This window comes from Caenorhabditis remanei, chromosome III (assembly GCF_010183535.1).
Source record: "Caenorhabditis remanei strain PX506 chromosome III, whole genome shotgun sequence".
In the NCBI taxonomy this organism is placed as follows: domain Eukaryota; kingdom Metazoa; phylum Nematoda; class Chromadorea; order Rhabditida; family Rhabditidae; genus Caenorhabditis; species Caenorhabditis remanei.
Window position 1 is genome coordinate 235,452 of NC_071330.1, and position 12,523 is coordinate 247,974.

Here is a 12,523-nt window from a genome sequence, read left to right on the forward strand (position 1 = left end):
GAAAAACGTCGCAGAACAAAGAAACTCAACAGTATTATAACAAGGGGACTAAAACCGTCTGTGTAAAGAATTACCGTAAACACTGTATTATAACGGCACCTGTAATAGAACGACACCTTCTACAGTCTTACAATTTACCACTGGTATTCTCCTGGAAATGTTATATTATTCTGATTAAAATCAATCTGAAAATAAAGTCAAGTAGTCTTATAACTCGACTATTTTTTCTAGCAAGCAAAATTTGAGTATGAGATAAACCTGACTCTAACCTGTGCAACGCCTAATCATGGAATCAAAAAAAACATTTGAACAAGTTATTCATTTATTTCATAACTTTATTTCACAATTGATGGAAAAATAACAAATTAGAAATAAATGTCAATCAGCAATATCCATTGAGCCCTCCTGCCCCTGTCCGCGAGCTTCCATAACCGACGACAAAGCGTTTCTGGAGAGTATCGAGATGTTCAAACTGAAAATGCGTCATTATTTATCAAAATACTTCTCGATATCAAACTTACAAGTCCTCACTATCCAGATACCCGAGAACTCTTGTGAGAGCAGATGGTGGGAGAGAAAATAGATCGAACGTATTGTTTGGGGTGACGTTTTTTGGGAATGTGACAGAGCGGATGTTTGGTGGTGGAGTTCTAACAGGGATGGTGTTGGATAACACAATTGGTCTATAGACCTCATATGAGGACACCGAATGGGCGTCTTCGAGTTGTGGTGGGTAGGAGATACAGGCGCCCTGAAAGTTGGAAGAATCTAAGTTTGTTAATGAATTTGGGGCGAGGCATAAGATTGCGGAAATGCGCTTCATCGCACTACGGCTGGCACGGTGCCAAAAAGACTTGGCTGAATGCCAAATTCAAAAAAAGAATTGTATCGTGTCAACCGTTGTGCGAATGAGCGCGTTTCTGCGACCTTACGCATAGCACTGCTGTAACAGAGAGATCTGGATTAGTAGGTTGGATTTCAGATATTGCTACTTTTTATTGAGTGACTACATCAGTAATTGTTCAGTAATTATTTAATTATCTAATTGTAAGTGCAGAAGTAGCACATAAAAATGCATAACACTCACCATGGCTTCTTGGTTTCTTTAAAAATCCAAACGAATACTGGAGACAAATCAATATAGCAAGAGTTGTACAGAGAGTCTTACTGAGCGAGAAAACGTTTCGAATGAGAATAATAGACTGTCCCACTCACAACCATTTTGTCCCTGGGAAACTAGGCCAGACGTTTTAGCACCTGTCATTGTTGTATATGGGTACAATAGGAATGGTAATCACGCTCTACGGATAATACTCAATTGGGGACTACAAAAATCCGTTTTATCAAGTGTAATTTAATTCTTTGTTTGAAAAACACTCAAAATACGTCATTTTAACTGAAAAAGGCAACCCAGAACAGCTTCCCGGTCGGTATTAAACATGGTCTTAAAACAGAGAAGCTTAGAAACTAATGAACTTATGAGTAATCACGACATATCATGTTCGGAAAGGTTGTAATCATCGCTTGTTTTGAGAACATGGGTGTCACGGCCTGGAATCGAACCAGCGACTCTTAGACTGAGTCGGTCGCGCAACCAGCTGCGCCACGGATGCACCTCCACGACAGTCTTTAACTTTCGTTGATATCAGTGGCGCTGAAAGGTTCCGATAAACTGTTTCATATTACAGTATTTCCGACAAATCCGAACACACAGATGGCCATTTGAAATTTACCAAATTTGACTAAATAAGAGCGGACACCCACATGTCTGGATATTAAAAATCATTCAAACAGGTAACGGCAAACATGACTTATTTCTATTCTATAGATTCTCAAAACTAAAAAGGAGCTCAGTGGGATGTAATTTTGTATTCACTATACGTATATCATATCGTCGATTCCATTTTAATCATTGCTTTGAAAACATCGGTGTCGCAGCCGGGAATCGAACCAGCGACTCTCAGGTTACCAGTCGTTCACGCAACCAGCTGCGCCACGGATGCACGGCCACGACTGTCCTTAACTTTCGTTGATATCAGTGAAAGAAGGCGGCGCTGAAATATTCCGAGGAACTGTTTCAAATTACAACGTCACCCCATGTATACTGAGAATTCATGAATATGATTATCCCAGTTGTTTTTCTTGATTCTGACTAGAACCATTAGAACCATCGTGATTGGTAACTTCTTGATCAGCAAATAGAACGTCCAAGAAATTGTTTCGTTTAATTTTGATGAGTTTCTGAAACCGTGCAATTTCTCACAGAGGCAGTTGAAGAATATAACGGCATACCGTTCAAATACAGTATTTACGGTTATTCGACTAATTAAGAGCGGACCCCGACATACCGGCATTTTAAAGTAAAAAAAGTTTTTTATGACCAGCACTATACGTGACTCCAAAATGGAAAGGAAGCTCAGATTTTCAGATTTTTTATTCACTATATATCACTTCTTTCGTTCTAATCATCGCTTGCTTTGAAAAAATCGGTGTCACAGCCGGGAATCGAACCAGCGACTCTCAGACTGAGTCTTCCGCGCAACCGACTGCGCCATGGATGCACGGCCACGACTGTTCTCAACTTTCGTTGATATCAGTGGAGGGAGGCGGCGCTGAAATATCCCGAGGAACTGTTTCAAATTACAGTACCTTCGACACTTCCGAACACACAGACAGACATTTAAAGATGACCAAATTCGACGAAATAATAGTGGACACTCACATGCCTGGATATTAAAAATCATTCAAACAGGTAACGGCAAACATGACTTATTTCTATTCTATAGATTCTCAAAACTAAAAAGGAGCTCATTAGACTATGGTTTTTTATTCACTTTACGCCTATCATACCGTGTGTATTTTAATCATTGCTCTGAAAACATCGGTGTCACAGCCGGGAATCGAACCAGCGACTCTCAGACTGAGCCTTCCGCGCAACCGACTGCGCCATGGATGCACGGCCACGACTGTTCTCAACTTTCGTTGATAACAGTGGAGGGAGGCGGCGCTGATGGGCCCCGGCGGACGCTTTCAAATTTCAGTGTTCCTTTCCTTTCAGATTATGGTCACCTAGCAACCAACACGTGGATGACGACCGGGTGGCGCAGTTGGTTGTGCTTCAGCCTGTCTATCTGATAGACGCTGGTTCGATTCCCGTCCGGGACACCCTTGATTTCAGAGCATTATATGATTACGAATGTATTGGACTTGTTGAGGAATCTGTGATAAACAAAATAATCACGAATTATGAGCTCTTTTTTATAAAACTATTAGAAAATTCTAATAAGCGGAAATCCGGACACACAGACAGACAGATTTCAAATTTTAAGCAAAAAAAAAATAAAATTGTTATTTTTCCCCGTGGAAACCCCCACGCTACTTTTTCGAAAATCTTCCAAAATAATTTTTTTGTATTTTCGGTAAAATCAATCATTTTCTACTTCAAATTGAAAAGGTAATTCCCTTTCAGCGAAAATCCCCTAAAAATTCCAACATTTTCCAGCTGAATCCACTTCGAAAAATGTCAGAGACACCGAAGAAAGACGGAAAATCAGAGGACTACAAGAAGGCGGTGGCGAAGCAACGTCGGCTGAAAAAGTTGCGTAAAATGAAGATAAAAGATCGTGCCGGCGACGTCGTCGTCAGTGACATCTCGGATGTTGAAGTGCAAGGAGACGGGGAGGAGGAGTCACAGGATGCGTGGCTCAATGATCTTCTGAAAGCCGACGGTGATGGTGGTGTCGCGACGAATAGTCCGGATACTGTGGGCGCTTCACTTCATTCCATGGAGACCACCGAGGAGTCGTTGGCTTCCAAAATTTGTGCGTTCACTAGCGAAAACTCGGTAATCTTTTGAATCTTCACATGGGCCATGGAGAATCCTTGAATCAGTTTCTTTTGAAGGCACTTCTTGGCGTCGGACTCGTCACAGTGGCACTCACCATCTTCGCACGTCTTCGTAAATGATTCTAGCTTTTTCTGAAACTATTGAATAATAAAAAGGGGAGATTGATGGTCATTTCATGTGAAGTCAGAGAGAGAAAAAGCAATAAAAACCGAAACGAAACAAAACAAAGAGGATCTACTGATACATAAAACAATCTCATAGAGGTTGTGATGACTACTAAAAAATCGACAAAAAAAGTGTGGGAATGAATTGAAGTACTCTAGAAATTCTGATTTCTACACTAATTCCATTCTAAAATACTTCAATTCAGGGTTCAAAACAATACAATACGTACAAAATGAGCATGTACTAGAGGTCTTTAAGAGAATTCCATTTTCTAATAAATCGGCACAAAAAAAAAATTGATGATTATTTATTTGCTCTTGGCGAACACTTCCTTCATTCTGTTGAGGGCAGATCCGGCCTTGAACCACTCGATTTGTTGCTCGTTGAAGGTGTGGTTCAAGGTCACCTCGACCTTTGATCCATTCTGCTTCTTGAAGATGGCGGTCAATGGTTTTCCTGGGGCGAAGCTGGCAAGTCCGACAATGGAGACATCATCAGATGGGTCGATCTTATCGTAGTCGGCTGGGTTGGCAAATGTGAGTGGGAGCATTCCTTGCTTCTTCAAGTTGGTCTCTGAAAAGGAAACATTTTTATTCGAACCTCATTAACTTCAAGCCTCTTACCATGAATACGGGCGAATGACTTGACAATGATAGCTCTTCCTCCAAGATGACGTGGCTCCAAAGCGGCATGTTCGCGAGAAGATCCTTCTCCGTAGTTCTCGTCTCCGATAGCAACCCATTTCACTCCATCAGCCTTGTACTTGCGAGCAGTGGCTGGAACTGGTCCATACTCTCCGGTGACTTGATTCTTGACCTTGTTCATCTCTCCGTTCTCAGCGTTCACAGCGGTAAGGAAAAGATTGTTGGAGATGTTGTCCAAATGTCCACGGTATTTGAGCCATGGTCCGGCGGCTGAGATGTGATCGGTGGTACACTTTCCTTTAACCTTGATGAGAATCTTCAAATCGGTCAAATCCTTTCCGTCCCATCTGTCGAATGGAGCCAAGAGTTGAAGGCGATCCGAAGTTGGGGCCACATCAACTTGTCCCTTTCCGGTTGGAGCTTGGAAGGTGTCCTCTCCTGGATCGTATCCCTTTGGTGGGAGGTCAAGTCCGGTTGGTGGTTGGAGCTTGAACTTGCTTCCTGAAAAATCAATCATTTTATAAACTAAAAAAATAGAATTCACAAACCGTCAGCAGCGGTGAGCTCATCAGTGAGTGGATTAAAGTCGAGACGTCCAGAGATGGCCATGGCAGTGGTGATATCTGGGGAGGTGACGAATCCGTGAGTGGCTGGGTTGGCGTCGTTTCTTCCGGTGAAGTTACGGTTATAGGAGGTGACAATGGTGTTCTTCTCTCCCTTCTTCACATCTTGACGGTCCCATTGTCCAATGCATGGTCCGCAAGCGTTGGCAAGAACCATTCCTCCGAAATCGGCGAAGATCTTGGAAAGTCCGTCTCTCTCGATGGTGGCACGAACTTGTTCGGATCCTGGGGTGATTGTGAAGATGGTCTTAGCCTTGAGTCCTTTGTCGAGAGCTTGCTTGGCGATAGAAGCGGCACGAGTCATGTCTTCGTATGAGGAGTTGGTGCATGATCCAATAAGGGAGACCTTGACATCAAGTGGCCATCCGTTCTTCTTGGCGTTCTCTCCAAGTTTGTCGATTGGAGAAGCAAGATCTGGAGTGAATGGTCCGTTGACGTGTGGGGTAAGAGTGTCGAGGTTGATTTCGATGATTTGATCGTAATGAGCTCCGTCATCGGCGGTGAGGAGGTCCTTGTACTTTCTAGCCTCATCAGCGATATCCTTACGGCCAGTAGCCTCGAGATATTTGTACATGCTCTCATTGTATGGGAAGACGGAAGTGGTGGCTCCGATTTCAGCTCCCATGTTGCAGATAGTTCCCATTCCGGTGGCGGAGAGTGAGTCGACTCCTGGTCCGTAGTATTCAACGATAGCTCCGGTTCCTCCTTTAACGGTAAGAATGTCGGCGACCTTGAGAATGATGTCCTTAGCAGAAGTCCATCCGTTGAGCTTTCCGGTGAGCTTGATTCCGATAACCTTTGGGCACTTGAGCTCCCATGGAATATCAGCCATCACATCGACAGCGTCGGCACCTCCGACTCCAATGCAAAGTCCTCCAAGACCTCCTCCGTTTGGTGTGTGAGAGTCAGTTCCGATCAAGAGGAGTCCTGGGAAAGCGTAATTCTCGAGAATGATTTGATGGATAATTCCAGATCCTGGCTTCCAGAATCCAACTCCATACTTGCTTCCAGCGGTGGCGAGGAAGTTGAAGACTTCCTTGTTGAGGTCCTGGAAACAAAAACGTTACGGAAAATCAATAATTTGTTTTTCAATCTTACCTTAGCACGAGCTAAATCTTGAGCTCCTCCCTTCTGGGCTTCGATCAAGTGATCACAGTGAATGGTCGATGGAACGGCGGTTTTTGGGAGTCCGGAGCTGATGAACTGAAGCATAGCCATCTGAGCGGTGGCATCTTGCATAGCGACACGGTCTGGGCGGAGACGAAGATAGGATATTCCTCTTTCGATATCCTGAGTCTTTGGCTGGTCCAAATGTCCATAGAGAATCTTCTCGGAGAGGGTCAGTGGACGCTTCAGTCTGAAATTAGAAATAATCAATATTATTTCAAACACTTTTCGATGTTTTTCTCAATTCTACAAGTTTTGTTTCTTCTTCTCTCATCTTCCCTTCTCACAACAATAATCAAAGTACACAGTTTAAATTTCCTTGTTTTAGTCATTTGCTATCAGTTCAAAGTACTGCAAACATGACCGCCTCCAAAGTGCGATCAGTCTGGAGACTAGGTCTGGAGACCCGATCTGGAGATACACGTGTCACAAGACCTTTTGATTTCTTTGTGTTCTATAATTATTGATGTCATTTCTTCTGTTGTATTTGCATCACTTATCGTTCGCTACCATATCGAAGACTATATTATCGTCACACCTACTCTTCACCTCTCTCACTCTCAACGTGTTTACATTGACCAGAGAACAGAGATGAAGAAAATTGTCTTTTCTTTTCACTCAATGACGCTCTCGCTTCCTCTCATTACAACGGGAACTCTGTTTGTCTCTCGGCGACCCTTGGCTTGTGATTTGGGGGATGAAAGCGAGCTTTTAACAAGCCAACGGCTCAAAAACTGGCAAAATTACATCGGAAACCTTCTGAAATTCTAATTTGTCAACAGACTGTATACGTGTTGTGATAGCGGTGGCGCACATGACCACTGCTAGCTAAATTGTGAAGTAAATTTTGTGTTGATAAGGGGAACGAAGAAGAAGAGAAGATACTTTCGCCGTGTCCTTGTTACATTTTGAACCTTGCACCCTACCTGTCTTTCACGATTTTGACATTCTGGGAGAGACGTTCGTATGGAAGATATGCATTTGGCTCGAATTTGCTGAGTGCGACCTTGCTCTGAAAGAAATTCAGTTAATTTTCAAGAATATTCCACTTTTTTAGTCAGAAACCTACCCAAACTGATGAGGACGAGTGAAGAGCACGAATGTGGGCTGGTCCAGCCAGCTGGCTCAACCGAAGAAGAGAATTCATGGTTTCTCCTGAAAATGAAGAAAAAATTAACGAAATTGAGTGAGAAACAAGGTAAAGGGACGATTTTAATAATATATAGCGAGAAAAGTATTCAAAAAACGCATAAAAAGCACAGAGAATCACTGCAGATTGGCAAAACTACTTTTGCATGTTTTGATGGCCTAAAATCGATGTTTTCAAACGTTTTTCATCGCAAATATGAAGAAAACAACAATTTTGGAACGACAACAAGTCATTCCGCAGCGAATCAAGGTGAAATGATAAGGCGCTCGGTCAGCAGAAGACGCGAAAAATAAAAATGGGAGGGGAAAAGAGAGCGTTGGCGCGAAACTCGCGCGCCGCCTCTCCGCACACGCGTCAGTCAAACTGAAGGCGCGGCGTCGGTGCATCAAAGGCGCACAAAGTTTTGCCGCCCGCCGGGTCTCGCCACGATTTCATTTTTTCACTGAATTGTAGGCCGTTTCCGTCGTCATTCGTACGCGTTTCACTCCTGAAAAGATGGTTGCCGACGTTAAGAGCCCAGCTGGACTTGCTGCATTCAACACCACCCTCGCCGAGCAGGCTTTTGCCACTGGGTAAGTCGAAAATTTGAATTTTCTGCAGAAATTTAGGCCGAAAACTGTATTTTTGACATTTTTAACTGTTTTATAGCGTTTTTAGTTGTTTTTAGATGTTTTAATTGAAAAATTCGTAAAATTTAAGTCGAAAAATGTCAAAATTGCATCATTTTCGTCGAATTTTGGTTTTTTTTTCGCCCCGAAATAGATTTTTTTTCGCATTGTTGTGCACTGTTTGATTTGTAAGCTAATTTTTCACATTTTGTAAGCTAATTTGCTAGTTTTTAGTCATTTCCATCTCTAAGCGCTAGTATTTCCCTGGTTTCGAACTGATTTTATAAAATTTATAGTTCTTTTCGAAGATTCTTCACTTTTCTGTAACATTTTCCGTAGTTTACGGTAAAAAAGAGCCAATTTTTTTAGTTTGAATACAATTTGAGCTTCAACACTTTTAGATTAGGTGTTTCTCATCAAAAATTATAAGATTTTCCATTCAAGTCTTGAAAAAATTATAATTTTCCCTTCTTTTCAGCTTCGTCTTGTCTGGAGAGGACGCCCAACTTTTCTCCGCCCTCGGATCGGCTCCAAACGCCTCCACCTATCCAAATGTAGCCCGTTGGTTCGCTAACGTCGCTTCCTACACCGACGCCGAGCGCAAGACCTGGGCTTCCGCCGGAGGATCTGCTGCTCCAGCTGCTGCCGCCGCCGACGACGACTTCGATCTCTTCGGATCAGAAGACGAGGAGGAGAGCGAGGAGAAGAAGAAGATCGTTGAGGAGCGTCTCGCCGCTTACGCTGAGAAGAAGGCCAAGAAGGCTGGACCAATCGCCAAGTCATCCGTCATTCTCGATGTGAAGCCATGGGACGATGAGACCGATCTCGCCGAGATGGAGAAGCTCGTTCGTTCCATCGAGATGGACGGACTTGTCTGGGGAGGAGCCAAGCTCATCGCCATCGGATACGGTAAGTGATCATTGATAATTTCCCAAAAACTTCAATGAATTCTTTGTTTTCAGGAATCAAGAAGCTCCAGATCATCACCGTCATCGAGGATCTCAAGGTCTCTGTCGATGACCTCATCGAGAGAATCACCGGGGACTTCGAGGACCACGTCCAATCCGTCGACATCGTCGCCTTCAACAAGATCTAAGGAATTCAAATATTTTTTATTTTCTTGTTTTGTTTGATCCACAGAAATGAAATTATCTATTGCAACTTGTCATATGAAGTAATTTATTCAGAATTTTTGTTTCAGCGGGCTTTAGATTGATGTTCAATTGGATCACATTGGAACTATTTTGCAATGGTGCTTCATCTGGACTTTGGGGTTTTGACTCAAACTTTTCAGTAATACTTTTCTAGAAAATCGGTCCCCCTTTCGCTAGTCGCTTCTAAACTTTATACTTTTCATTCTCCTTCCCAAATCAAATGATCATTTTATCACTGCTTTTTTCTCTAATTTTCTCTTCTCTCGCTCTCTGCGTCTCCTGTTTTTCCATCTCTTCTCATTCGTCTGAAAGATGTAAAGTGTGTTGTTGCTTTCGAAACAAATGGGCGTGGTCTCATCAATAGTGTAGCATCTTTGTTTTTTTGTTGCCTTTTCCTTTCCTCTCGCCGGCCGCAATTCATGCATTTTTCGGGAATTTGTCGACGCGTAATGACCATGACAGTGGTCTCTCCGGTGTGCCTTGATAGCTCAGTTGGGAGAGCGTTAGACTGAAGATCTAAAGGTCACCAGTTCGATCCTGGTTCAGGGCAATCGTTTTTTTTTCTTCGTTTTTTTGCTTTTTGGAAATGATAAATTACGTGTTTTTTCAATGATAATATAGATGTTTTTGCAATACAAAACTTGAAAAACAAGCTATTTAAGAAGAATTATATTTCCTTGTTGTTGATAACATATTTTGGCAAAAAATTGTTTTCGAATTTATCAATAGACGTTTGTCATGTTTTCGTCAGATTTGTACACTTTAGCGGGCTAAAAATTATCGCTTTGACGATTTCTAGGCCGAATTCTCTATAGAGCGCATTTACAAAACCCGCAATTTCAGCTTACTAGATTGGTTTTTCAATGATTCTTCTATCTTTTCACAACTTTTCTACACACACAAATTTTTCTTTACGGTAAAAAAATTCGCCTGTTTTCTCTCGGGGGAGGGAGTAAACAAGTAACCTTGGTGTGCCTTCTCTTTCCGCCTGCGTCTATTCACTCGTTTTCTCTGCACTCTCTCGTTTCCACGTACTCTCTCTTCTCATAAAAATAGGCGGTTGTTTGCTGCCTCTGTCGGCAAGAGAGATTCTGCCGTTTTCTTTTAAAATTTTGTTTTCTTTTTTTCTCTCTTTCGGCTGTATTTGATTTGAAGTATAAATCAAACTTATTTGGTTGGACAGTTTGCTGGAAATTAGTATTTTTGGGTTCTGGTGGCCTAGAAACCCAAACTAGTCCGCCAAGCAGTTTTCTAGTCTACGCTTCTAAAAATGTAGTGTTCTCTAAACCTCTTTCCCTTGTTTTATGAGCTCTTTCCTCATGCTCAATTGAGCACGAAGCTTGACACCGATTCAATGTGACAAAGGAAATGGGAATCATAAAAAAGAGAATGGCTATGAAAAATAGATGTCTCTAGGGGAATAGTGTTCAGAAGTCAGCGGAGCTTGGAAGCGAGAAGTGGTATAAAATCTATGGCCTAGAAAATGAGAACGTGGGAAAATAGTCCGCAATGGTACCAATTTTATAGAATTCTCGAATTCCCTCTGTATCTCGAAATGGAGAAGAGCTATCTGAGAAATGTCAACTGCAAAAGTGTAGAGCTTGAAATTCTCTATCAATTGGTACCAATTTTATATGGTCTAGAACTCCAACTCGCCAGGAAACTAGTCCAAGAAACTAGTCCCACTAATTCCCTTTGTATCTCGATAACTGAAAGAGCTAGCAAAAATCAGTCAACTACAAAAGTGTAGAGCTTGAAATTCTCTATAAATTGGTACCAATTTTACATGGCCTAAGAAATCAAATCCTGGGGAAACTAGTCCGCCACCTCACGACTTGTATAGACACGCTAGTGTCCTCTATATCTCGAAACCCAGGAGAGGTTTCAGATAACGCACAATTACAAAACTGATCAGCTTGAAATTCTCTTTAAATTGGCACAAATTTTACATGGCCTAGAAATCCGAATTCTATGAAAGCTAGTCCCTCACTATTTTACACCGTATCTCCAAAATTGAAAGAACTAGCGGAAATAAACCGACAGAGAAAATGTTAAGCTTAACATTCTCTACTAATTGGTTCGAGTTTCAAATGGCCTAGAAATCGAGGTCGGGAGAAAACTAGTCCGCGATGTTTTACATTTCATATGGCCTAGAATCCCAATCTCTCAAAAACTAGTCCCCACCATAAGAAACAACAAAAAAGTGGTCAAGCTATTACACCCTTCCGTCTGGAAACCCTCATCGATCACCTCCGAAAGAAAAACAGAAGAGAAACGGAGAATCGAGCCACAAAGCCCCAGGCTCCAAAACCAATTATCATCGACGCGGAACATCGGCTACTCTCGGGGTCCCCTTTCCTCTCATCAAATTCTTCTGTGCGTGAGCACAAAAAAAGAGCAACTTTCCTCTTCTTTGCTCTGAGCCCCCCCTCCCTCGTTATTTCCGGTTGTGGTCCCTACTAAAAGGGGGCCCCTCTCCATTTCTCCTCTTTTTGCTGTGTTGGAAAAAAAATCGAGAATTTTCTATTCTCTACTAGAAAATCGAAATGAATGTCTTCAACTGTTGCCTTTTAAGTGAGTTTCTATTTTTTGTTTTTGAAATTCTAGTCGACCGAAAATTCAAATTTCCCGCTTGATCACCGGGATCGCGGAGTGTCGTTCCCTATTATTATCGCGTCTAGTCTCGAGGGTCTAAATCTAAACTTTTTTGGTTAGAAAAAGAAGAAAAAAGATTTATGTCAGTCTCCAACCAACCACTCTGGTGTCCCCTCCATTTAGTTTCGCCTTTTTTTGCTGCCTTCGTTTAGCTCTGGTTGGTCTATTGATTTTCGCCCTTTGTTTAGGTTTACTTGGATTTTAAAGATTCTGTTGAATAGTTGGTGTGATCTGAATAGGCCACGCCCACTTTTAAAATCATTAGTTTATGAACTAAATAGACTGAAAATTGAACTTGCAATTGGAAATAGGAGATTTGTTTGATAATATATTTTTCTAAAACAGTCTCATCAATGATTGACATGTTCATTAAAACGAAATTACCGCATTTTCAATAAAAGTTGTTACCATACCTGGGACGACAGATTTCGATTGAGATTCGAATATACATAAGATTTCTGACTGTTTTGTATGAAATTTTCAATGGGGAATTTCGGCGGAGCGCAGGTG

The 12,523-nt window shown here is 42.0% G+C and overlaps 6 protein-coding genes across 6 annotated transcripts; 3 read left to right on the forward strand and 3 right to left on the reverse strand.

Moving 5' to 3' along the window:
• Positions 1-378: 378 nt before the first annotated feature.
• GCK72_008203 (uncharacterized protein) lies at positions 379-1,221 on the reverse strand (the record flags this gene model as incomplete). Its single annotated transcript, XM_053726694.1, has 3 exons — positions 379-472; positions 522-751; positions 1,216-1,221. The coding sequence occupies 3 exons, from the start codon at positions 1,219-1,221 to the stop codon at positions 379-381; spliced, it is 330 nt and encodes a 109-aa protein (XP_053586271.1).
• Positions 1,222-3,520: 2,299 nt separating this feature from the next.
• Positions 3,521-3,966, forward strand: GCK72_008204 (uncharacterized protein; the record flags this gene model as incomplete). The annotated part of the gene is made up of 2 exons (XM_003102049.2): positions 3,521-3,844; positions 3,904-3,966. The coding sequence occupies 2 exons, from the start codon at positions 3,521-3,523 to the stop codon at positions 3,964-3,966; spliced, it is 387 nt and encodes a 128-aa protein (XP_003102097.1).
• A 345-nt stretch (positions 3,967-4,311) lies between these two features.
• Positions 4,312-4,530, forward strand: GCK72_008205 (uncharacterized protein; the record flags this gene model as incomplete). Its single annotated transcript, XM_053726695.1, has 1 exon — positions 4,312-4,530. The coding sequence occupies one exon, from the start codon at positions 4,312-4,314 to the stop codon at positions 4,528-4,530; it is 219 nt and encodes a 72-aa protein (XP_053586272.1).
• Positions 4,320-7,593, reverse strand: GCK72_008206 (uncharacterized protein; the record flags this gene model as incomplete). The annotated part of the gene is made up of 6 exons (XM_053726696.1): positions 4,320-4,585; positions 4,636-5,157; positions 5,205-6,327; positions 6,378-6,636; positions 7,373-7,458; positions 7,516-7,593. The coding sequence occupies 6 exons, from the start codon at positions 7,591-7,593 to the stop codon at positions 4,320-4,322; spliced, it is 2,334 nt and encodes a 777-aa protein (XP_053586273.1).
• Positions 7,594-8,091: 498 nt separating this feature from the next.
• Positions 8,092-9,300, forward strand: GCK72_008207 (uncharacterized protein; the record flags this gene model as incomplete). The annotated part of the gene is made up of 3 exons (XM_003102103.2): positions 8,092-8,168; positions 8,683-9,113; positions 9,167-9,300. The coding sequence occupies 3 exons, from the start codon at positions 8,092-8,094 to the stop codon at positions 9,298-9,300; spliced, it is 642 nt and encodes a 213-aa protein (XP_003102151.2).
• On the reverse strand, positions 9,163-10,737 carry GCK72_008208 (uncharacterized protein; the record flags this gene model as incomplete). Its single annotated transcript, XM_053726697.1, has 2 exons — positions 9,163-9,296; positions 10,647-10,737. 2 exons carry the CDS (start codon positions 10,735-10,737, stop codon positions 9,163-9,165), a joined length of 225 nt encoding a protein of 74 aa, XP_053586274.1.
• Positions 10,738-12,523: the final 1,786 nt, after the last annotated feature.